Source organism: Tripterygium wilfordii, chromosome 11 (assembly GCF_013401445.1).
Source record: "Tripterygium wilfordii isolate XIE 37 chromosome 11, ASM1340144v1, whole genome shotgun sequence".
Taxonomy (NCBI): Eukaryota; Viridiplantae; Streptophyta; class Magnoliopsida; order Celastrales; family Celastraceae; genus Tripterygium; species Tripterygium wilfordii.
The window spans coordinates 156,132-181,657 of NC_052242.1; the positions used below are offsets into that span (position 1 = coordinate 156,132).

A 25,526-nucleotide genomic window follows, 5' to 3' on the forward strand; every position below is an offset into this window, starting at 1 on the left:
TTATCATTTCCTTGCAAAATGATGTCTTATCATTGAAATGAGAGATTTCTGAAGTGGAAGTATATCCCATCGCGTGCAGACTGTGTTCAAACGGTAGCCAAAGTTTTCAACTTTCTTTGGTCGCATTTCCTCCGACAGTGTAGAGCTTTCTATACAAAACAAAATCAAAATGGATATGGAAAACACGACACTCAACACTTGTGTAGTTGTGTTGTGTAGGCTAAAGAGTAATAAGGGTCCTCGATGGTTATTTTTGGTGATATGGTGCATTTGCAGTTACTCATAGTTAAGCAAGCGGGTGAAAATGCATTTTAGCCTAAGAAATTCGTATAAAAAACAAAACAGCGACGACGTCGTTTAACTGGACTCTGTTTTCTTCTCCAACAGTCAAGTCAACACAGAGAGAGTCATGAATCCCTTTTCCTAAGCAACTAACAAACCCTAATCATCAGAAGAGAAGATAAGATCATCAACGTCTCCTCCGTTCCACCTCTGATTCGAATGAATCTTCCACCAACATCCGCCGCTAGTGCCGGAGAATGTGGAAACTGCGGGACCCAGAAGGGATGGGTTCTCCACCACGTGCGCCTGCGTGGCATACACCGTCGCCTCTGCACCTCGTGCGTCCTACGGCTGCACCCAGCCTACTTCTGCCCGTCATGCTTCGTCTTATACGACTCACCGCCGCCTCACACTTCGAGGCGTGTCTCTTGTTCCAGCTGCTCCTCCTTCGCACACCCTCACTGCGTCAAATCGCTCCAGCTATCCCAATCTCCTTACCTCTGTCCTCCCTGCGCCGACTCCAACTTCTCCTTCTTCGACGTTACCGATCACGTCATTGACAAGAAGCTCGCACTCGCCCTCCTCTGCGCCACCAGAATTGCATCGGCGTCCATGGCCAAAGCTGTCCTTGTTGCCAGGAGTGAGGCTGAGAGGCGCGTTAGGGAGGCCGTAGTTGCCAAGAAGAGGGCCAGGGAAGCTTTGGAGCACGTTGCCTCCTTTGAGAAGGAGAAGCTCCGGAAGAAAGAAAAGCAGTTATTGCAGCAGTCAATGAAAATTGAGGTGGAGAAGAGTGAGAGTGCCGCTCCAATTTGATTCTGCTCCGACTCTGCAAAATAATGGGAGCGTGGAGAAGGTCAAAGATGGGAGTCTCGACACTCATTTGCAGAACAATTAAAAGAACAACGGTAATGCTGACATAGTAAGTGGGAAAGTTAATCCGGCACTACTACTTCTGGGAAAGTTATGAAGCATTCACATTGGGGATTTTGTTTTGTTGGTTGGTGACTAGATTTTGTTTAGAATGTTTTTGACAATGATTAAGATCATGGCTGTTTAATTCCTCCATTGTTTACTTTCTCGATTTCCTTTTGTTTTATGCTTGCTCCATCCTTTTTCCATTCTTGGTGTTCTTATGGCATGTCTTGAATCTGAAGGATACTTGAGCTAAAATGTTATCTACATAATAGAGATGAATGAAATTCTTATGGGTTGATTGAAATGCTGTCCATAACCTGTTGAGAAATTGGTTTCTTTTGCTATCCCTTTGTATAGCGGGAATGAGGTTTGTTTATGAAGTAAATGATCTGTATTAGCCAGTTAACCCTTTCACCAGATCAAATTTATAGTAGATTTTTCATGGCTTCTTTCTTTCGTTACAGAAGTTACGAAAATGAGTGCCATCTTCATTTTGTGTCCCCAAAAACACTGCACTTGATTTGACCACTTCACCTGTTGAATGATTATTCTGCTTCACTCTGGTCTGGTGGTTTTTATTAAGGAGGAATCTTGAATGGTTCGACTGAGACAGCCTAATCTGGTGGCTGCTGCTGTAATGGTACGTACATACATACATGGAGCAGAGCTTTCATTTCTACTACTTCATGGTGACTGATGACCGTAATTTGTTTGCGCATTGCGGGAATTCTTAAATTGAGTAGATTTATAACTTCCACAGGCCAATAACATGCTCTTATTTTGTTTCAGTCCAATATTTTTTTTATAAGGCATAAAAAACAATTGTTTATATATAAAAAAAAAACACACACACACACACACACAATGGAACGAACAGGTTGAAATGTGAACAAGACCCTGTGGGCATCGGGGGCTAGAACATCTGTACATATAGGATGAAACCTCAAAAAATGACTTGCAACTGCGGGAACAACTCAACGCCCAAATTACTTTTATAGGGTCATTGCAGGCACCAATCCATTGGCAGCATCCAAAACATCAAAATATAACCTTTGAACCTGCTGCACTCATCAACTGCCTGACCGCAGATGTTCAAGCTTGCCTTAAAGCCATGAAAATGGAGACTCTGTCACAGTTGTGGATAAAAAATTAGATGTTGTCAAGTAGATTGGAGTCAGGTTCATTCGCTAATGTGCTGATGCCCAACCCAGTCAAACCCACAGAGCTCGAGAGGTTCAGTGTCCTGTTAGTCCTTGTCCTCCTGCACAAACAAAACAGTCTCCTGCAAGTTAGGTTGGCTACTATAGTTGCCAATTTTAGCCTATAGTTCATCCCAGGCTTAACACGAACAACAGAGCAGCATCATGAATCAAATATAATCTACCATGGAGAACCATTTAGCCAAGAATACTAGTACAACAATAATCTAAATGATGGGGCAGTAAAACAGCCGTATATTACAAAATTAAAAACATAGCTGCACAAATACAGTTCTGGAAAATATAAATTGATTTTAAGATACTAATTTAGAAGTGAGAATTTAACTAACCAGAAAACTTTATCTTCACATGACTTTAATAGACCGATAACCTCAGCAATGTTTATCACAGTTGCAAAAGTAGAGAATGAACCATCTTTCAACTTAAAGATGAGAGACAGGCACCAACCACTAGAAAATGGGTGATGAGCTGGGGGAAGTAGCACTTCTTGGAAACCAGATATGTCATAGTTTTCCCAAGCCCTCTGCAAGGATGTTGCTAACATGATCACGCTCATTAGGAGTTTCATAGGCCAATTCCCTTGAATTTGCTTCCATAGAACAAGACCCCATTAACAATTTATGTGTAGCGGCATTAGGGACCCAACCCCTCTCCAACATTAAATCCAATAATCGATGGGCCTTTTCTTTGTCACCTTCTTTCCAGAGACCATTAATCAATATATTGTATGTTTCTGAATTCAAATTTTCACAGTGAGAAACAATTCCGTCTAGGGAAGCCAAAACTAAATGCAATTGAGAATGATTGGCCAGACACAATATTAGATTATATAGTGTTTCAGTATCAGGTACCATACCCTCATTCACCATGATATTGAAAAACAATGCACAATCCTTTGTTTTATTCTGGTCAATCAAGTTTTGTATGAGAATACAATATGTTTCCACATCAAGAGTGAACCCTGCAACGAGCATCTGCGAGAGAAGTAATGAAAGAGCCTTTCTGTTGCACGACTTGTATAATCCAAGCATCATAGAAGCATATGTTGAATTAGCACAAGGAGTTCCAGAATTGTAAGCCACAGAGTGTAGCCTGACTGCCTCATCCACCTTTCCAAATTCACATATACCCCTGATCAACTTATCAAACAATGAAGACTGTAGATAACATTTATTCCTTGACATGTAACGAAAAACTTCAATGGCTTCTATATACTTCTCAGCCCCGCAAAGGCCTTCAACTAACTCAAAATATGAATTAGAATCCAAAACCCAGCATTTTATGTGAACCCAATGAAATAGTTTCATGGCATCTTCATACTTTCTCAGCCTACAGTTGCCAACAACCAGAGCTGAATATGTGGCACATTCAGGAGAAAATGAAGATACGATCATCCTCCCCAGAAGCTCAAAGGCTTTCTTGATGGCCACCTTTTCACAAAGCCATCTGATAAGAACATTCCAGGAGCTAGAATCTGCTATATTCCTCACACACATTTTCTCAAGTAAATCTTTTGCAATAGAAAAGTTTCCAGCATTGCAACAACTGCCAAGCAATGCATCGTGTGGCAAGGTTTCCCGAACATGTTTATCTTCCACGAATGCTATTGCCTCCTTTATCTTCCCTAATTTACAAAATCCATGTACAATATCTGTTAAGACATCACTAGGTGGGGAAAAATCATGTTCTATCATCTCTTCAAGTAGGTCAACCGCATAATCCAACCAAAGGTTCTTGCATAAACAACGTATCATATCCACAAAAATAAATGGATCCGGCACTGAATTAGAAACTCTCATCATTTTGAACAACTTGATTCCCACCTCCAGTTTATTTTCCTTACAATATAGCGGAATAATGCAAATATAAAACCTCAACTCTGGTGGACAACCTAACTGAAACATCTCATCCAAAATGCTAACAGATTCATCCACTCGATTTCTCAAAATGAGACCTCTAATAAGTATCTCAAAGGTCCTACTATTTGGTTGTAGTCCTTTCTTGTTCATTTTCTTATATTGATCTAAACCAATGTCCACCTTTTCGGCCTCAAACAAAACCTCTAGCAGATAATTCAAAGTATCAACATTCGGGACAACTCCTGCTTTCACCATCTCCTTGTAAATATACAACACATCTTCAAAGCCTTTATTCTCCTCCACAAGAGCACCCAATATGCCATTAAATACGGCAATTGAGGGCTTATAGCCACCCAGAATCATATTCACAAGAACCCGAATTGCTTCATATAGCCTACCATGCTTAACAAAAGAATGGATCAGTGAAACAAGAGCATCCTCTACACCCGTGCACCTTTCTTTCACCATATTTTGACAAAATCCTTCCATTTCTTTCAGGTTTCCAGCCAAACCCAGCTTTAATATTATCTGACAATATGTATTAGCAGTGTGGCTGAACCGCTTCTGGAGTGCAGCCCACTTGAATATCTTAACAGCAGAGTACAAATCAGTTGTGTTATCCAAAACCCGGACTAAATTGTCCGAACACAACTTGCTCCTCAAAAATTGAATCTTTGAATCATAATCATTGGCGTTTTGTATGTCTTGATAGGTCTCAGGGGTTACTTGGATGTTACTGGTGCACGAAAGCGAAGAAATGGGTGAAACTAGAGTGACCCATCTGCGGGTTCTCTTTGTAATTGTCAAAGTCGAAAGTTTTACAGCCATTGGGCTTCTTCGTTGACAGGTATGGTCAGTTTCATGTGAAAGGAGAATTGAAACAATATCAGGATTTGAGGACTGACCTGAAGTGCACCGGGATATCGAATAAAGTTGGAGTACTTGAATTTTGCAGATGAGTCATTCCCCTCATGTTTTGGGTTTGGGAATACAAAATGGATCATCTTTTACAGAAAAGTAGAGAAATTACCGAAATCCATACCTCAACATGCACTGCAACTGCAAATCCCTAAACGAAACAGAGAAAAAAACCTAACAGGAGATACAATAAAGAAGAAAGGAAAACGCTGCCGTTTAAAGTGTGTTTGGTGCATAAATAAATAGCCCTTGTGATGACTAATATTTATAAGAGCAATTAGAAAGGTAGAATTTTGTTAAGGGTCAACAAAATATATTTTGCTCATGTAGCTAAGCCAACAAAATGTATAGTTATAATGATGTAAATTTGTTGGTTTTATTTTTGTATAAAATGTGAGTGTGTGTGCTGCGAGACCCGCAAATACAGTCAACTAAAGTCACATCCTCCCTCCATGCGACAAAAATAAAAAAACTATCAAAATATCATCGTTGTATCCACACATTCTTACATGCCCCATCAAATATTACTTTTTGAACATCCATACCCCCTAAAATACTACTATCATTGCAATTACTCCAGAGTAATTGCAATGAAGGGTTTTTAATGGGGCATGGATGGTTTTGTTGTGTCATTCTAAGGGCACAACTAAAAAAGAAGCTCCGAGGAGGTCTTTTGCTTGCCCATTTTTGTTGGAGCATGAATGTGGGCATCACATTGTCCATGCCCATATGTTTGCTCTAACAAGTGGGCTCCACAACACATACACACTCAAAACAATACTGAGACTCATCTCTATTAGGGCATCTACAACAAGAGGTATAAAAATGGGTATGCATAATTGTACTATGCATACTTGAATAGTGATATACAAACCCATATACATATTTTAATGGAATCTCACTCCAACAATGAATATGTAAAATTGGTTTCCATTTAATTTACCACTATTTTTTATTTTTTTTTAATTATTGTATAAATATGTGTAGCCTTCATTCTTCACTTTGTGCCAAATCATTGTGTATTTTACATAGAAATCTTATCACAAACTTCAAACTTCTCCATGGATCACCCAAATGTTAGTTCTGAGATTTTGAGGGAATTCCTTGCCTTTGAGTCCGACTCTAAAGATGAGTTGGAGCAGCTTTTTAATGCACGAGAGACAGATGATCAAGAAGCAAATGGGAGGAGACGAACTGGCTACCGTGGTTCCATTTCAGGCCATAGAATTATTCAACGCAATCATGTTGACGGTCACTCCAGATTGTGGAATGACTATTTCAAGTCAGATCCTGTTTACCACGAAGGTCTATTTAGGAGAAGATTTCGAATGAGTCGAAATCTTTTTCTCCATATTGCAAATGCTGTGGTAGCGAATGATGCATATTTTGTCCAGAAACGGAATGCAGCTGGAGTTCTAGGGCTCTCTGCTCTTCAAAAGATCACCGCAGCGGTTAGGATCCTCGCATACGGGAGTCCAGCAGACTCGTTGGACGAGTATATATAGATCGGTGAGAGTACTGCAATTGCAAGTTTAAGAAGATTTGTTAGAGGAGTCGTTACAGTATTCGGAGAAAGGTACCTGAGGGCGTCCGATCAAAACGATGTTCAACGTTTATTAGCACAAAATGAAGAACGTGGTTTTCCTGGTATGCTTGGAAGTATTGATTGTACGCACTGGCAATGGAGGAATTGCCCAACTGCCTCGCAAGGGATGTATACTGGACATTGTCGTTCGCCCACCATTATTTTGGAAGTAATGGCATCATGTGATCTGTGGATTTGGCATGCTTTTTTTGGAATGCCAGGGTCTCTAAATGATATCAATATGCTTCAAAGATCTCCTGTATTCGCCGCACTAGCTAATGGTAGTGCGCCTGAAGCAATTAACATGATTAATGGACATCATTACAATATGGGATATTATCTCACTGATGGAATATATCCCCGTTGGTCAACGTTCGTGAAAACAATTCCATGCCCACAATGCCCAAAAAGGAAACATTTTGCTAAAATGCAAGAAGTTGCTCGGAATGACGTATAACGTGCTTTTGGGGTCCTACAAGCTCGTTTTGCCATAACACGTGGATCTACAAGATATTGGGACATTGATAGACTTGATGATATTATGACAGCTTGCATAATATTACATAATATGATCGTTGAGGAAAACGGAGGTTCCAACCACATAGACTTCGAGGGTCTCACAACTCTATCGACCATGTCACATACTCAAACAACTGAGTTTACAAGTTTCATCCAAACACATCATCAAATTAGAGATGCCTCAACCCATTCACAATTGCAAGATGACCTTGTAGAGCACTTATGGGCTTGCTTAGGCTCATCTGATTGAGGCCACTATAATATACAATTTGTGGGTAGATATGAAAAAACCCTCACGAGGCTAAAACTCGTCCACTAAGGTTTCCTTAGGGGTTCAAAGGCTTGATGCATGTGCTAAATGTAACCACGATTCCTGCGTCAGTGAGTTAGGTTATGTAGTAAAAGCAGTGTTATTTTTGGATTATGGGTTTAGGGATGATAACATATGATTGTTGGGTCTAAATTAACCTTACTAGCAAGTGTACTAGTCGGCGACTACAGCACAATGATAAGCAAGGGTCGAATCCACAGGGACGGTGTTATGTTTAATCCAAATGTCTATTTGTATGTATATATGGACAATGCAATCAAAAGTAAAATTCAACTCAAGATTGTTTGGTTTGGTAATTAAACTAAAACAAGCAAAGAGCAAAGTGTTTTTGGTATTTTCTTAGAATTAGGATGCAACTAATGCAAATGAGATGATTTAACAAATATGAGATGAACACCAAGGCTTCGGAATCCCCCTTGGGAAATGACTTGGAATGACATAAATTCACACACATATTTGCTAATTCGGGCATAACGAATCCGTACCTAAGTCGGTTTTAGCGCACTTAAGCCAAATCTCCCTAAAATCGATTACTAGCCATCTTATTGGTCTAGGTCGGATATTCCTAAATACATTCTAGCCATCTTATTGGTCTAAACATGCATAGGAATTTATGGAGTTCTATGGAGATTAGGATTCATACAAAATTGTCACCTAATTAAAGGGAGACACATTCATAATCAAGTGTTTCAAGAAGCATAATCTACTTGACATATTATTGTCTAAGCAAATTCTCCAAACAATTTCATCCAAAAACCTAAAGTGTTGGCCAAACACCACAAGCATGAAGAAATTGCAATCAAACATAGAAACACAAGATTTATACCCAAATCAACTCATATATATGTAAATCAAGTCATAAACAAAGTCATCAAACCCAAGGCTTCATCCTAGCCTTGGCACAAGAGATTTAGTTACACATAATGAGAGAAAAACACAAAAGGAGAGATGAGAAAATCATGAATAAACCCAATTAGTTGAGTAGATCCAAGTTGAGCTGAAGAATCTCTCCTCCTAGCTCCAAGAATCGCCTTCCCCCTCTGGTTTCGCTCCCCAGAAAATCAGTTCTAGGTTAAAAAGTGTCGTGCGGCTCGGCAAGTTCGCGAATTAAAACATCCCAAAAAACTGTCTTGTGCGCCTAGGCGCACCACGCCTAGGCGCACGCCTAGGCGCAATCCTAGGCGTGCACAACTTCAAATTCACGCCCCAACTCGCTGGACTGGGCGTGCACAAGTGATACTGGGCGTGCACAAATATTGCGCCTAGGCGTGGAATGATTCCAAAATCTCCATACGACGTCCGATTTGTACGATTTTAGCGTCTACGGAAAGCTTGAGATGTCTAGTTTCCAATGCCTTTTATTTCGCTTGATTCCGATAACGTGACAAAAAGTTATAAGTATTTGAACACACGAAGGTCGGTGGACATTTTCTTCAGTTCAGCCCTTTTTTCATCACTTTTCATCCAAACCGCAATCAACCTATCAAAAAATACAAATCAAAACATAAATACACTCATTATTTATTTAAATGAAGCTTAAGAGGGGGAGATTCCTACCAAAAACAATAGGTATTATCACACCTATCAATGATACTTTGTTTCCTTAAGCTCAATCTGACTCCAAATATAAAAGAACAACCTAAAAGGCTGAACTCTACCACTACATGATAAAAGCCTGTTGTTTAGTCAACAAAAGAATAACATCTACACATTGATACTATCTTGAATACAAGCCAAAATAGAAGTCCACAACATCTTGATCAAATATTGTTCATACCTGACAAAAGCAAATAAAAGATTGTCCAATAATACATATGCCTCAATAATGTTCAGAACCTCAATAATACATAAAGCTCAATAATACAGAGTCTAAAACATAAAGAAATTAGTACAATTAAAAAGCTCAAACATAACCCTTTTTTGCCATTATCTCCATCCTAGCATTCTTCCAATACTTAGCCACCATGGGATCCATGCCTCTAAGGTCTTTAGACATAACTTCGATTTCCCAATTCCTCTCCATCTCCTTTTCTTTTAGCTCTCTATTTCGTTGCTGTTCAAGTAGAGCTCTATCACGTTGTTCAAATTTTGCACGTTCGACCTCAAATTTCTCTTTCAAGATCTCATCCGAAATGGAGGACTTTGATCCACTTGCAGCAAGTTTTTTTGCGGCCTTTGTGCCTAATGGTCTATCTTGATTAATTGAACGTTCATCATCATCTCCGCCAACCGATGACTCATGAGAGTCATGTAGGGAGACACTAGAAGTCTTATGCCTCTTGTTTGAGAGAATTTCTTGCCATTTGGCTTCTTCCTTCAATAAAATCCAGCAATGTTCAAGCAGAAATGGTTTACGCTCTAAGTCAGTGTACATGGATTTTGCATCATCAAGTTGCATAAGAAATAGCAAAACCCCAAACTATCAAATATCATCAAATGGCAAGAAACATCAATAAGAAACAACAATATGAACAAAAATTCCAGTACTAATAATACAAATTTAGTCACATATTTGTAAATAGGAAAAATTACCATTCCTTGTTCGGTTTGTCCGCTAGGGTGTCTTCCTTCAATTTGGCTTAAATATCCAGAAAATTTTTGACACTTCTTGTTAATGTCATTCCACCTTTGTTTTAGCGATGCTTGGGTGCGGGGACCTCCATGGGTGTTGAAGAATTCATTAATTCTTTTCCAATATCTATTAGAATTTTGAGCATTACCTTGAATTGAATCTTTGTTAGTATTTAGCCAAGCGGACACAAGGAGTTTATCATCGTCAATTGAGAAATTTTGGCGTCTTCGACTAGTTCTTGTTGAAGGTACAACCTCGGATGGAATTTGTGACTCCAATTGATCAATATGATGATCATCGTCTAATTCACCACTCATACGCAACGATGCATATGAATTGTACAGGGAATCCATATCTGATCAAATTGAAGAAACAATTCAACAATATAGATAATAAGCCTATATAAACAATTCAGAGCTTCCCCAACATAAAGGCTGATTTCATCAAGCTGGTTCTACTCTGAGAAGTTATTTATAATCTATATATATGTTGAAGTTAAACCAATCCATTCAAACCCAAAGATTGCTCAACTTCTCCATCATGGATAATCCATTCAATGAGAAGATCAACAATTAGACATTGGGAAAGTCGTGCGCTTTACAAAACAAAATTCATGCACTGATCAAGCAGACTAGCAAACTATCAAGCATATCATCTATAGGATTCTTATGCTTACCACAAAAAGATGAACCCAAGCTCTGATCAAGCAGCACAACAATTACCCATAAAAAAGATGAACCCAAAGTACGTTTAGAATGAGCCTTAATTCTTAAAGCCACTAACCAAAACAATCAAATATTAGGTCACACCCACTGTCTCTCAAGTTTTGAGTTGAACCAATCCATCAACACAAGTTGTTCAACAGAAAAATAAAGTCACCAGCTGCATAATTTATAAACCCAGAATCAAAAGTAAACGCACACAAGTATGTTGACACAATAAAATTACCCAAATTTCAACACGATTTCGGTTGATCGGAAGCTTATAAACATGCAAATGCAGAGATCTCAAACTATTCCTCAGCGAATTTGGAAAAAAAACTAAGAGAACAACAAAATCCACAGTCTCGAAATTGAACCCTAGCTTCGTACAAACAGAAAATAAACTTACCAGGTAAAAAGTTAGCGAAGTTGGAGCAAGAGAAATGGCAGTGTTGGTGAGCGAATAGCGATCATAAATGTTAACATTTATACCTGGTTTTCGGCACTATTCATAGCCGTTGTTCAACGGCAACACCCTCGCTGGTTTGCGACCTTCATCTCTCTCCTTGCTAGAGTCGCAAATATGGGAACTAGAAATGGGGTTGCAAATTTTCGAATCGGTTTGCGACCTCTGTTGGCTTGACGAAATGGGTATGCATATCGTCCGTTACCCATTTGCGAACTGGTTTACGACTCTTGTTGGAGATGCCCTTACACAAAAAATAAGCCAGCAAATTTATACTATTGTATCAATATATTTTGTTTACCCAATCACTTCAGCAAAATACATCATGCTCCAATGGTATAATTGTGTTGGCCTCTTTTTCCTGTCCCATGGATGTGAGCATGACAAATCCAATGCCTACATGTTTGTTTATTACTGGGCCCCACAGCACAAACACGCATATTTTACACCAAAATCAATACTGGATTCCACTTCTATTACACAAAAAGTAAAGCCAACAAATTTACACTATTATACCAATACACATCAGTAAAATACATCATCCAATACAGTCATATAAACAAAATACAAATCTCCATGAATTACCCATCTCCAGCAAAAAACAATCACTGTGATTGCTCTAACTGCGATATGCCATTTTCTAATTTCTATGTTTGCATTTGAGTTTGAGAGAGCAGAGAGACCCTTTTTGGATTCTGAGGATCAGAGCAAAAATCAAGTGCAATCCGACCCACCTCCTCCCTCTTTCTGCTCACTTCCAACTTTAGGCCCATTTTCAAAAGAGGAGAGGATCCAGCCCATCCATTCCCCCTCTTTCAAATTGATGATTCCACGCGGCATACACACATTCGAGGTTGGTGGTGGTCCCCACCCACCGCAGTTGCCAAAATTTGCATTTGCCGCGCTTCCCTTCAGTCAAATCCACCAGTCACACTCACACTCCACAGCTTCGGATTTTGTCATTTCTCAAACCCCAGGCTCGGCTTATCCGAACCTAATCCTACCTGCGTCGCTCTCTGGCAATACAACACTGACACTGACCATAAAAAAAAAAAAAAAACCCTAAATGTGCGCCTTATTTCCTTCCGTAGATTCCCATTTCTGGTCGTTCGATCGACTCGCGGTCTGATCATCATTCATCAGAGGCCTTTCTGCTCCGGGGCTCCAGCTCGGCCATTTCTTCTCAAGACGACCAACTCTCTCCTACGTTCCTCTGGCTCTCTCATTTGAGTCAGAAAGGTCATGTCTTGCACTCTCAGATTTGCTTCTCCAATCCCTTTTGCAAAGCTTTGGCTTCGGCTGCTCTCTCTCTCTCTCTCTCCCCATATATGTAAATGCAATCTTGAATGTGTTCATGAACAATGATACTTTTTAAGGTGGAGTAATGGTGCAAACGATTTTCATTTTGCCTGGATTTTTGTCTTCTCTAGAAATCATAGAAGAATTTTGAATTTTCTTCTCTCTGCTCGTTTTATTTATTGAGCGAAAATGACAGACCCTTTACGTGTTTTTCTATTTTTTTTATCACTACTTATTGCTAAGGTTGACAAAAGCTGATCTCTTTATTATTACGCAGCTGATTTAAAAGAAAAAACTTTGGAATTTTCTTGGACTAGATTTTCCCAAGAAAACTGATTATATATATGCTTTGAATCGCTTCAAATTTCAGGTTCAGTTTTTGCCCTTTTCATGAATTAGTATTTTATTTTATTTTCTTTAAGGGTGTGATTCGAATTTATTGCACAACTACCCCCCTTCACATGCAGATATGAAGACCATATAGCCCTCCAATCAAACAACCATTAGAACCACAAATTTTTGGGACTTGATTCGGTGCATGAAGTCAACATCAGATCCTTCCTCCAAATCGTTAGCCGTTAGATCCAAGCTCTTGATTCACTCATGTCAGTCTCACAGCAAGCTAGAGATGTCGATCCTTTGCTGAAGGATTTGAACGAGAAAAAGCAGAGTTTCAGGCGAAACGTCGTGTCTTTGGCTGCGGAGTTGAAGGAGGTCAGAAGTCGCCTTTCTTCACAGGAGCAGTCCTATGCCAAAGAAACAATCACTAGACAGGCATGTGATTTTGTTTATTTTTATTTTTGCGTGGGGGTGGGAGGCTTCAATTCTGATTCCAATCATGGTTTTTCTCTTTTTGGGTCTCTTTGGTTTGTGGGCCCTCGTAGATTTCTTAGTTTATTTACGATCTTGGGATGTGTTCGTCTTTCTTACAGGAGGCGGAGACAAAGGCGAAGCAAATGGAGGAGGAGATTCGTAGATTGGAGAAAAGTTTGGAGCAGAGAAACGGACAGCTTCAGGTTTCTGCTTGTACTGCTGAAAAGGTATTTTCTTTTTTAGTTGTTTCTGTTCATTTTTGAAATTTCGATCATGTTTGAACTTCAGATTTATGATTTCTAATGAACACTATTATTCAGTGATGATGGGGTTGTTCTCTATGTGGACTGATTCGATCTAGCTTATAGCTTTGCTGTTCAGAAGTTATCAAGCATTCCATACCCATAATCCTCATCTTTTTTGGGAATGCCTTTTTGATTTTCGTCTTTGTTTTCCTTCTTTCCTTGCGGAGCCCATGAGAGGAAATGTGACCATGTGTTTGCACCGTTGCACATTATATTATTGTTTCTCTTTATTCATAGTTTCAGTGATCTGGAACTTTTTGTCTTCATGATGCAAATTTCATTTTTGAATGTAAGTGGAATCAATTGGCTATTTAGTGGAACATTGATGGCTTTTCTAGTTGATTTCCCACTCCTGAAGAATCTTTTAGCAACATGGAGAACTTCTATGGTTGGTAACAGTACTGGTAGAAACTAGAAACTAGAAATACTTCTGCCTATCTTTTCAAGATGACACAAGTACTGTCCAGTTTATTCATTGAAATTTATTTAGTATGTTTAGGCAAGAAATTAAGAGCCCTTACTTGCTTATGGCTGATAATTAATTTTGTCTTAACCTAACCATTAAAGTTGTAGGTCTCAATTGGATTATCAAATAATTTAGGAAGTTTATGTCCATTTGGCATTAAACTAAAGCAAAGTATTCAGAGAATAAGTAATTTTCCTATTTGATTATATACAGGGGGGCATATAAGCTCAAGGAATAATTAAATTACTAGAACTTTTTTACTGTTAAGTGAAATCTTTTTCAAACTGGTGTCATATTGATATCAATTCATGTTCTGGTTAGCACTTTGCATGAAAACAATTGTTAGAAGAGATGGATTGTATATATTACATCCTCATTGAAGGACTAAATTTCCAATCGAGTGGTGGATAGAAATTAGAATTTAGTGGCTGATGATTTTGTAACATATCTTCAACTTCTCCTTTTGTTTTATTATAGTCAGATAGTTACTTCATATATTTAACAATATGCCTTTTTAAGTGAATCTGAATGCATATTAAATTCCCATCACATATTTATGTTGGCATGTCAAATTGTACCTTAAAATCATATTGTTTTCTACATAGCTTGACTAAACTCTTTTATATGAGATAACAATTTAACTGAAGTTATCATTGTTTTATTTGCACTGAGAACCTACCAAAAAGTGAAAACCTACAAGCAAGTGGTTTTTGATTGCATTTTGGGCTTGAAGACTTTACTGATAGATGGTAGATATACCTTATACAATCCAAAAGGCATGACTAAGTGAAACATGGAAAACTATCCTGATATGCAAGGTGGTTAGATGAGAATTGTGAAGGTTTAGAGGCACAGTGTGTGGTGATGTGATAAAAAAAATTTTCTTTCCCCTTTTTTAAAACTTTTACCAGTGATTGATCAGAACTGAAAACCCTGCAGTTGATGATCGATTGGTTTGATATCTTAGATACCAATCTGAACAGATTCGGGAGAATGTTAATTGCAAACAAAATAAAGAAAGTTCCTTGAAAGCCTTGCAGTATTTAGGAGTTCTTCTGTGCTAGTCCTTACCATTTTTGGTCCCTTCAGTTACTTGAACTCTGTTAGCTTTGAATGGAATTGTTGCGATCATCGACTATATTTGAAAGCTCCTCATGGTCCAAGAAGATATTTTATGTATGATGGCGTAGTTCACTATCTGCTTATCAAATTCGATTGACTTAAAACTATCATTTTTTGACAGTTGAAACTAATACAGAAACTACATCATATGTAGTGACAATTGGATGGTTGTGTAACTAATGATATCTTAGGCTTTTTACGAGAAAAGAAAGCTTTCTTCATATGATTATTCTTCCTTATCTAACTTTAACTCGAAAACTGATTCTATAACATGGTGCTGAGACTTTTATGATTCTGACTTATTCTATATTGATAAACAGTGTCTTAAGGAGTTGGACAGTCTTAGATCACAGCTTGCAGTCACTCAAACGACTGCAGATGCAAGTGCTGTATCAGCTCAATCTGCTCAGGTTCAGTGTTTAGCTCTGTCGAAGGAATTAGATGAGAAGAACAATTCAATAAAAGAGCACGAAGATCGTGTAATTAGGCTAGGAGAGCAATTAGATCTCTTGCAGAAGAATCTTCAAGAAAGGGAATCTTCTCAAAGGCAACTGAAAGATGAAGTTCTAAGAATTGAGCAGGACATTGTGCAAGCTCTTTCCAAGGCTAGCGCAAGCAAGGATTGTGAGATGAGAAAGTTGTTGGACGAGGTATCACCAAAAAATGTTGAGAAAATCAATAGACTTTTGGTTACAAAGGATGAAGAAATTGCCAAACTGAAGGATGAGATTGGGGTTATGTCTGCGCACTGGAAGCTTAAGACTAAGGAACTGGAGTCACAGGTATATTCTTCTCTCCATTTTCTTCTATTACCTTCATTTGTTGTAATTAAGATCATTTGAGTTATTCATATTTCTTTATCTCCTATTCATGAGTTTCTTCCCGTTCTATGGGCAGCTAGAGAAACAGCGGAGAACTGATCAGGAACTGAAAAAGAAGGTTCTAAAGTTAGAATTCTGTCTACAGGAAGCCCGTGCTCAAACTCGGAAGCTTCAAAGAGTAATGCTTTTGTCCCCATTTTTTATATTTAGATTTTAGACCACAATGCTGTCAATGATATCTGCAATAAGATTTTGCGTGCAAGATTTGCCTCTGGACAAATTGTAGCTTCTTATTCTTAAGTACAAAGTATACTTGTGGCTGCATACGATTACATATATTGAAGCTATGTAGGTTATGGTTAACTGAATTGTCTGAGATCATACTGTATGCCTAGGTCCCTTATGTGTTCTCTAATCGGAGCACAAGCTGTCAATTTAGAATTCTAGAAAGTCCCTGGTGCTACTTTCGGTCTTTTGTTTCATTTTCATTCCCAGTCCAAGCCATCCAAATAATTAAATTTCCAAGACTGTATTTTCGTCAATCTACCCCATTTTTTCATGTAGGTTTATTTACGTGTTTAACAACTGAATTACTTGATGTGGCAGATGGGAGAACGGAGGGACAAAGCTCTTAAAGAACTTAGAGATCAGTTAGCAGCAAAACAACAGGATCCTGCTGCCAACCCTGAAAAGCATAATTTCTGGGAAACCTCTGGATTCAAGGTAGTGGTATCCATGTCAATGTTGACCTTAGTGGTGTTGTCAAAGCGATGAAGTCTATTGGTTCTCCAGTCACTTTTGTGAATAAATACTCGGGTGCTTTACCGTGTAGGAGTTTAGAAAAACTACAGCCATTTTGGTTGTTTAATAGCGCTTTGTAGATTTTCCCCGTATGTAGTATCAACTAAGAAAAGAATGCATAAAGTCAGTTGAGAGAACATTTTTGTTGTTATCGTAATTAGTTAATTACAACAGAGCTGCCACTCATTTGCCTGGCATCTATGGCAAATTGACAGCAAATAGGCATCGATCTAAAGGCAAAAGTCATTATCTGGTAGATCAGAACTTGTTTGTTGAAGTAGCATTAACAGCAGCATGAGACAGTAAACTAGTTTTTGTTTGCAGATGTTTTGCAGTTTGTGTAGTGATCTTAAGGTTGTTGCGTGGTCCCTTCTTGGATCCATGGCACAAAGCTCATTGGGTATTATATACTGATCATTTCCTGTTTTTAAGTTGTAGTTTCTATGGCAAGTATATAGCAATAATCACTATTGCTGTAGAGGGTATAATCTTTTCTGTTTGTCGGTTCCTGATCGATTGCAGTCATTATGAAAGTAAGTCTAAATGTTTTAGTAAATTTCCACATCTATAGTCACCATGGTGATATATGACGTATTTCATAAGAATGAATAGATAGATTGTACCTTGGGCAACAAGGATTTATGAGTAAATCGGAAGACTTTTTCCTTTCCCGCAATGAGCTTCAGTACAAGCTTTCCCTAATGCAACTCCAGCTGCTTGTTGAATCATGAGTTTTGCTTAATTCTACATGCCCACGAGTTTTCTTTATGCCATGAAGGTTGTTACCAGAATGATGCTACCGATGTACAGTTGCAACCCAGCTGCTACGGACGGAGGTTGAACCGAGTTTAACAGAACAGTTGAACCTGGCACTCAGTTCAGTTCCTTCAACAGCTGGTGTTAAGATTGAAGGTGAAGTTGGTGAATACTATTACTATTTACTAATGGCGTCAATCATGGACCAAGCTCGAAACTTTGTAAAAAGAATCCAAAGCCCAATAAGCATATTCTGGCCCACTGCACTATTCTTCCCGATCAAGACCGGTTCACTATCCTACAAAAGCACGATAATAATAGTAATCATGTCATGCGACAATTAAGACACAAAGCACCACCTACCATCTAAACATGCACAGATTTGGGATGATACCACATTAATCACTGCTGCCTTTAGTTAGGGGCACATAATCCATCCTTGCCATGTCTATATATATATATATATATATATATATATATATATATATTGTTGGTTCTTATCCACCCCTTACCCTTTGGGAATAAAATTGAAGTATAGAAACTTGTTCTTAAGACTAGACCGATAAGGTGGCATTTCCCAATTTTATCCAGAATGTGATTTGTTAGTTTACGATTGGAAAAGATGAATGTGGGAGCTTGTTACTCGTTTCCGCAATCAATCAATGATTTATATAAGTCATCAGTAATACTGCAAAACTTAAAGAATATGTTAGAGAATCCTTGACTGAGAGGTTTCGGCCAAAAATGCTCCGATGATCAACTCGATCATCAATTTTTGATAGGAGGGTGGTTTGTCGAATACTTATGAAACGTGTACCATAATCTCTCCTCTTTTTTCATTTTTTAGCTTAGAAGGCACTCTTTGGGGGAATAGAAAACTATATATATATATCCAAGAGGTTAAGCAAATACATAAAGGGAATTAAAGTGATTAAATTTGTGGTTGCTATATATGATTTATGCCATTATAATATAATATATATGGAGAAAATATGTTGTTTCAAATCAAATTTGTTAGGGCTTCATTATCAATATATAATCCATCCAGATCCAGGGACAGGGAGTAATTATTATTAAGTAGAGCATGACCATCCAACCTCCTTTTGGGTTTTGGGTTTTTGCTTGTCGAGTCATGAGATAATGCATGCAATGCAATTGTTTCCATGTATTCACTATATATATATTACATCCAATTCAATGCAACTACAACTACTCCATATACAAAAAGCCAAATTTATGGGATGTTTCACGAAACTATTCAATCAAATCCAACTTTAAAATGATTATAATCGATCGATCCCAACCAAAAAGTCAATTTCAATTTCATTAATAAAACACACTACTATGCAAAAAAAGTATCAATTGGCAACCCTTTTGCGTTTTTATTTTGAATATTTTATTTTTATGGGGTGAATGTGATTACTTCAAAATTATTAATTGCATTAGAGAAACTTAATTCTATATATACATTCCATTATTAATTAGATAATTGTACCAAGACCAAAATATTCCCCATTAATTTCAATGGGAGCATGCAATGCATGTCCATCTTCTGCAAATTATTCTCCATGGAAACTCATCGATCCTCATTTTTCTTCAGGATGATATTAATTGATTTGTCGCCTACATTCTAACGTTTGTCAATTATTAGTAATTTATTATCAAGCCAAATCCAAACAGCTGCTTATCTTTTATGTTCAATGGCAAGTTCGAATAACAAAGACACATGCCAAGCATGCATATCATGTCCAAAATGAATAAAAATAACTCATAATTTTCCTTAAAAATTTATATTAATTAATATCTTTCATGGGACAACATTAAGATATAGGTCATAGGATCCCTTGCAATGGGTCTCAATGACCGTACGGTTTTATATATCCTTAAAAAAACTTTTCGATGTGTGACTTTTATCTTAGCATAATAATCATTCTTTAGAGATTGAACTCTAGAAGCAAGAGCTCCAATTACACTAGCAATGAAAAGGGAGAATAATATAGGGATATCGAACAAGTTTCCAAAATTTAGGCCAAAAGGGTTACCATTTTGGATTTGGTTGAAAGAATCCATGAGAATTCTTTCAAGACTTTGCTATACAGGATGCATTAATTAAGAAGTACCAACATGCCAGATAGCCAGTTACTATGATGTTGCAATATATACACTAACTGATATATATATATATATAAAAACACAAAACTGATTAATGTGGCTGCAGCCAAGTCTCTGAACCTACACTACCTAGTCATGACATCTATGAAATTAACCATAAAATATTACCTTCCAAGATTGTATTACCAACTAGCTAGGCAACTAGCAAAGTTTTTATTATTAGGGCATGTGATGTGTGTGTATATATATATATATATATATATATATATATATATATATGAATATATACAATTGAAATCTTCATATTACAAATTTCGATAAAAGTACTGATTTTTAGTGCTTTTACTGTCAATATGTAAAATGACAAAATGAGAGGATTTGTATATATATATTTTTTGATAAAAGAGGATTTGTATATTTGATGGCATGCGTAAAGATGAAAAGAAATTTTGATGACATGAATAATCATAAATCATACATGGGGAATCATAGAAAATTTGATGGCCAATGACTATTCATTTGTCTAGTTAATCCGTCACCATTATTTAGGGGTGCCAAAACTATGTCTGGATGACCAAATTTGTCCGACTAGAATTAAATCAAGTTTGTACAAAAGTTATATGTTTGAAATTCGAGTCTAAACACAAATTTTTTTTTTTCGGTTTAAAACCATGTTCAAATCCAAAAACAGAAATCTTATCCGGACCCTGACTCGAATTAAGTTGTTGTCCGATTTACTTGTCAGGATTTAAAATATTCAGGGTTTGGTTAATTAAATATGTCCGAAATCCAATATAAATTAGGGTTCGAACATATAAATATTTCATAAACATGTGATGTTGTCTGATCCGAAACTTATTTTTTTTCCATCCCTATGGCATTGTTGATGGATGGTATTCCCTTTTCAACTCTCAAGTAATTGCGTATTCCTTTGCCCTTCTTCCCCATCATAATCATCACTTGCCTACATTAATTGAGATGTTTGACCAACAAAGATATAGATTAAACATCATTGTAACTACATATGTTACAGCTAAATAGCTAATAATAAGTAGAATATCAATATTTAAGCAACAGCATTCATAGTCATAGACTAAACAAAATTACACAAACCCAACAAAAAAAAAAAGTTTTAATTTAAAACTATGAAATCAAACAATTCAAGTGAAAAATTATGGAAAAAAGTTTTTCAGTTTTTCTTAGTTCTTACAGTCAAGACTTACCAAGTACAGAATAAAGCTGATAAGCTGAAAAAGGCAAAAAATAAATGTAACCAGAGGTAAATCCGAGCAGATGTGAGAGAGACAGAGAGAGAGTGGCGCGTGAATTACTGATAATCAGTCATCTTCAAAGCAAGCCCCCTAAAGAAAAACCCCGTCAAATTCCCATGCTTCTCTTTTACTGTATGCGTAATATGATGTGTTGTAAACTCATCACCTACCACAGATAACTCCATCCATTCTCTCTAATTATTTCCCCACCCCATTCACCACCTCTATTGCACGGAATGCCATGTCCTCCTTCTCCTGGCGAGAACTTTGAATCCACAAAATAAGACTTTTTCTTCTTGTTCTTTCTGGCTTTGGTTTCACAGAAAGCTGCATCCCAGTTTAGTTTTGCATTCACATTTGCTTCCATGGACGAAGCCCACATGAAAAAAATGAACTCTTTATGTCTATATAATTGGTCTTTCTGTGCATTCCCTTGATTTGGGTTCCTTACTTCCTTAGATAGGACTGTTCTTCGCACGGTGTTTCTGGGTCCGAGATCTGAGGATGCGGGCTTCGATTTCTTAGCCTGAAGATTGGGGAATGGTGGAGTGGCTTCAAAGATCTGGTCTTTGGAAGTTCCTATCCTGATTACCATCACTCATAGGTAAATGATACGAGGCATTACTTCTTTCTGATATCTATTGTCCTTTTTTTCTTTCCAGTTTTCGAATGTAAAGATCACAAGTTTTTGGCTTGTTAATGAACCATTTTTTTAGGAACGATGGAAATTTGTTATCTGCTTTTTTTAATCCCAATCCCTGCGTTTCCTGATCTGTCTATTTGCTCATTGAAGTGGTTTTTGACTTCCCGTCTTGCTCTTCTGCTTCTTGGTCTCTCTCTTCTAGTTCTGGTTTTTACGATTAATGCTATTGCGGTATGTTCTCACGTGTTTTGATAAATTGACGTGGAAATTGAAAATGCATAGGAATAGTGAAGTATATGTAACCATGTTTATATGTGGGGATATCAATCTTCATGTCTTTTCTTTTTTGAAAAGGTATAGCCACCCTAAATACCATTAATAGGGATAAAACCCAGAAGATCAACAATATTCTTGATTCTCTTGAGCCATTAATTTAGGTCTCTGCCGTTTCAAAGCAGAACAAAACATGGCCACTGATCTGAACGCAGAATTATCCAAGAAGACTCACATTTTTGGCCTCAAGGTCTGGGAAGTGATTGGGGTTGCTGTAGCATTATTTATCATAGTCATTCTTGCCGTGTTGTCCTTCTGTTTAACTTCGAGGAAGAAATCAAGAGTTACCAGAAACAGGCTTCCTCTTAGCCAAATCCCTACTGTTTCAAAGGAAATCAAGGAAGTCCGGGTAGAGCAAGTGCCAACAAATGAGTTTGTTCCTCAGGATGGGATTCTTCTCACAATTCATGACAAGTCTAGTGATAAGGATTCTGATAAGGTGATGGTTCATCTGGGTATGGGCAAATTGAAGAATGGGGATAATAGCAGTCAATCAGGTTCATTTCATCACTTAGAAAAAGATGGTGGATCTCAGTCAGGTGAAGAAGGAAGTTCGGGCAAAATAACTGTGTACAAGCCTTCTTCTTCATATCCAATAACTGCTCCTTCTCCTCTTTCTGGACTGCCTGAGTTCTCTCACCTAGGTTGGGGTCACTGGTTTACAATGAGGGATCTTGAACTCGCAACAAACCGGTTTTCTAAGGAAAATGTACTTGGTGAGGGTGGATATGGAGTCGTTTATCGGGGACATCTGATCAATGGAACTCCAGTGGCAGTTAAGAAGATCCTTAATAACCTGTGAGTTGAAAATTATCCTTTTGGAAATCTATTAAGTTACTAAAATTTAGTTGTTGTTGATTATTTCATGTTTTAGTTGTTGAGTTTTAATTTTGTTCAACTCTTAATTGTTTCTTTTTTCTAGGGGCCAAGCAGAGAAAGAGTTTAGAGTGGAAGTTGAAGCTATTGGGCATGTGCGCCACAAGAATTTGGTTCGTCTTCTGGGATACTGCATTGAAGGAACACATAGGTGTGGTTTCTATTCAGGAAGCTAGTTTGATGTTTGAATTGGTTACTTAAATAAATTATTTTGAACCTGTTAGCACATCTTTAAAAGGAAACATGTATGAAAGCATCTTTTGTGGCAAATATTTTAGTGTGGCCATATTGCATCTAGTCATATTTGATGGCAATAATAGAAGTATATGGTCTCATATGTTAAATAATATTTATCACAGGATGTTGGTTTATGAGTATGTCAACAATGGAAATTTAGAACAATGGCTTCATGGTGCTATGCGTCAGCATGGTTATCTTACTTGGGAGGCCCGCATGAAGGTTCTTCTTGGCATGGCTAAGGCGTAAGTTAATTCTTTTGCTTCCTTTTTCTGTCTTGATCTAGGTCTCATTTGTCGTAATATATTTCTTGCAGTCTTGCTTACTTGCATGAGGCAATCGAGCCAAAAGTGGTCCATCGAGATATTAAGTCAAGCAATATATTAATTGATGATGAATTCAATGCAAAGGTTTCTGACTTTGGCCTGGCCAAGTTGTTGGGTGCTGGAATGAGCCATGTCACAACTCGAGTTATGGGAACATTTGGGTGAGTATTTTCTCAAATTCCTTACAACGCTATAATATTCCTTAAATCTCTCTCTCTCTACTGTCTCACAATTTCGTGTCTTTTCTTAGATATGTGGCTCCTGAATATGCTAATACCGGTCTTCTGAATGAAAAGAGTGATGTTTATAGCTTTGGGGTTGTTCTTTTGGAAACCATTACTGGAAGAGATCCTGTGGACTATGGCCGTTCTTCTCATGAGGTATGCAATAACTATTATATGTGGTTTGTTAATTGGCTGACAAGGCATTAATGTAATAAAGCTACTTAACAGTCATCGATGAAACTAGTGAACTTTGCAACTGCATTATAATTGTTTGCAATAAATTGTATTTAAGGACTTGAATCAACCCTGAATAGCTCTATCATATCAATTCACTTTATCTGATATCGCATGTTACCTGTTCTAGGTATTACATTGACAAGAAGTCTTTTTTAACAGGTAAACCTTGTTGATTGGCTGAAAATGATGGTTGGTAACAGGCGATCTGAAGAAGTGGTTGACCCAAATATTGAGGTAAGGCCACCAACTAGAGCTCTAAAGCGGGCCCTTTTGACTGCTCTGAGGTGTGTTGATCCTGATTCTGAAAAAAGACCTAAGATGGGTCAAGTTGTTCGTATGCTTGAGTCGGAGGAATATCCTATACCAAGAGAGGTTAGTGTCTGACTTGAACACTACAAAAGTATTTCTGATAGGCTCTGTTTAAAATTATGCATGAATCTAAATGATTAGAATGAAAAGGAATCCTCCTATCTTGGGTCAGCTCAGACTCATTTATTGGCAAAGGTTTTGATGATGATAGTATTTTTTGGTCTAAATTTGTTTGCACTGCAAGAGCTCTACACTACAGTTTTGGTCCTTTTCTGGATTGACACCATATCTTTATCTAATTATCTCATCATGGGGGCATTTGAATGTTTCTTCTCTTCGTGCTCCTTGCTTTGCATTATAAAAGCTTTCCTAAACAGTCGAGCTGAAGGTTAAAATCAAAATGTGTTATCACACTTCATCTGAGTGATAAAACAAATTACTCGAATGACTTTCTTTTTATGTGTTACTTGTCCACTTTTTCGACCATTTTAAATATAGTTTGAGAACTTCTTTATATGGTCTGGTGTTACCGTGGTAATGAGCTTCATACTAATAACTGGCCAGCTTTAAGTTCTTCCAATTGATCTGGATATGTTACATGCTATCCTTCTGAATGGACATGTTTCAAGGGATCAACTTTTGAATTAGTGCTGAGGTGAAATTTGGTAACTTTCAGGATCGCCGGCATCGAAGAACACATGGAGGTAGCACAGAGATTGAATCACAGAAGGAAAATTCCGACACTGATAAGAGTGATTATCCAGGGTCTAGATCAGAGAGAAGACGAACATAACAAACAGGCGATTCATTTGGATGTTCTAAAGAATTTATGAGTTGATTGTCCATTTTCAGATGGGAAGGGGTTAATTCTTAACGGTTCTTTTTTAAAAAAAAAAACCTGAAATACTCTTGGGTTCACTTCTGAGCAAGTCTGTCAATATGTAGGTGTGTTGGATCTTTTGGGGAAGGTATTCATTGCTATTGTTTCTTTTGTTTTTATTATTCTTGCGTTTGGTTTCTAGATGGAGAGATGATTGTTTAAAAAACTGATACTTCTGAGGAACCCAAGTCATTTGGGAGGTGTGCATAGAATTGAGTAGCTCTTTAAGGATGTTTTGATGAAGTACTTTTTCTGTTTAAAAGAAAATTTGGTGTCATGTTAAATTGACATTTGGTTTACTGTATGTAAGGAAATGATATAGCAAAA

The 25,526-nt window shown here is 37.5% G+C and overlaps 4 protein-coding genes and 1 pseudogene across 9 annotated transcripts; 4 read left to right on the plus strand and 1 right to left on the minus strand.

Annotated features, from left to right (window-relative positions):
• Positions 1-243: 243 nt before the first annotated feature.
• On the plus strand, positions 244-1,095 carry LOC120009474. Its single transcript, XM_038860089.1, has 3 exons — positions 244-298; positions 388-391; positions 453-1,095. Exons 1-3 carry the CDS (start codon positions 244-246, stop codon positions 1,093-1,095), a joined length of 702 nt encoding a protein of 233 aa, XP_038716017.1.
• An 861-nt stretch (positions 1,096-1,956) lies between these two features.
• On the minus strand, positions 1,957-5,403 carry LOC120008493 (putative pentatricopeptide repeat-containing protein At1g12700, mitochondrial). Of its 3 annotated transcripts, XM_038858832.1 has the most exons (3): positions 3,274-5,403; positions 2,747-3,150; positions 1,957-2,458 (listed from the first exon to the last, which is right to left on the minus strand). In XM_038858832.1, the coding sequence occupies exons 1-2, from the start codon at positions 5,102-5,104 to the stop codon at positions 2,921-2,923; spliced, it is 2,061 nt and encodes a 686-aa protein (XP_038714760.1). In that variant the 5' UTR covers positions 5,105-5,403; the 3' UTR covers positions 1,957-2,458; positions 2,747-2,920. The 3 variants fall into 3 exon arrangements, with proteins under 3 accessions (XP_038714760.1, XP_038714759.1, XP_038714758.1); XM_038858831.1 differs by having other exon boundaries at positions 2,865-5,403; XM_038858830.1 differs by having other exon boundaries at positions 2,747-5,403.
• A 406-nt stretch (positions 5,404-5,809) lies between these two features.
• Positions 5,810-7,548, plus strand: LOC120009475 (annotated as a pseudogene).
• A 4,292-nt stretch (positions 7,549-11,840) lies between these two features.
• On the plus strand, positions 11,841-17,320 carry LOC120009851 (nuclear envelope-associated protein 2-like). Of its 3 annotated transcripts, XM_038860568.1 has the most exons (7): positions 11,841-12,607; positions 12,945-13,037; positions 13,135-13,441; positions 13,600-13,707; positions 15,694-16,155; positions 16,271-16,372; positions 16,801-17,320. In XM_038860568.1, the coding sequence occupies exons 3-7, from the start codon at positions 13,271-13,273 to the stop codon at positions 16,966-16,968; spliced, it is 1,011 nt and encodes a 336-aa protein (XP_038716496.1). In that variant the 5' UTR covers positions 11,841-12,607; positions 12,945-13,037; positions 13,135-13,270; the 3' UTR covers positions 16,969-17,320. The 3 variants fall into 3 exon arrangements, with proteins under 3 accessions (XP_038716496.1, XP_038716497.1, XP_038716498.1); XM_038860569.1 differs by lacking the exon at positions 12,945-13,037; XM_038860570.1 differs by lacking the exons at positions 11,841-12,607; positions 12,945-13,037 and having other exon boundaries at positions 13,054-13,441.
• Positions 17,321-21,363: 4,043 nt separating this feature from the next.
• On the plus strand, positions 21,364-25,503 carry LOC120009074 (probable receptor-like protein kinase At5g18500). 2 transcript variants are annotated; one of them, XM_038859524.1, is made up of 8 exons: positions 21,364-21,738; positions 22,236-22,908; positions 23,033-23,137; positions 23,346-23,468; positions 23,540-23,710; positions 23,800-23,929; positions 24,170-24,382; positions 24,996-25,503. In XM_038859524.1, the coding sequence occupies exons 2-8, from the start codon at positions 22,244-22,246 to the stop codon at positions 25,110-25,112; spliced, it is 1,524 nt and encodes a 507-aa protein (XP_038715452.1). In that variant the 5' UTR covers positions 21,364-21,738; positions 22,236-22,243; the 3' UTR covers positions 25,113-25,503. The 2 variants fall into 2 exon arrangements, with proteins under 2 accessions (XP_038715452.1, XP_038715451.1); XM_038859523.1 differs by having other exon boundaries at positions 21,367-21,738; positions 22,215-22,908.
• Positions 25,504-25,526: the final 23 nt, after the last annotated feature.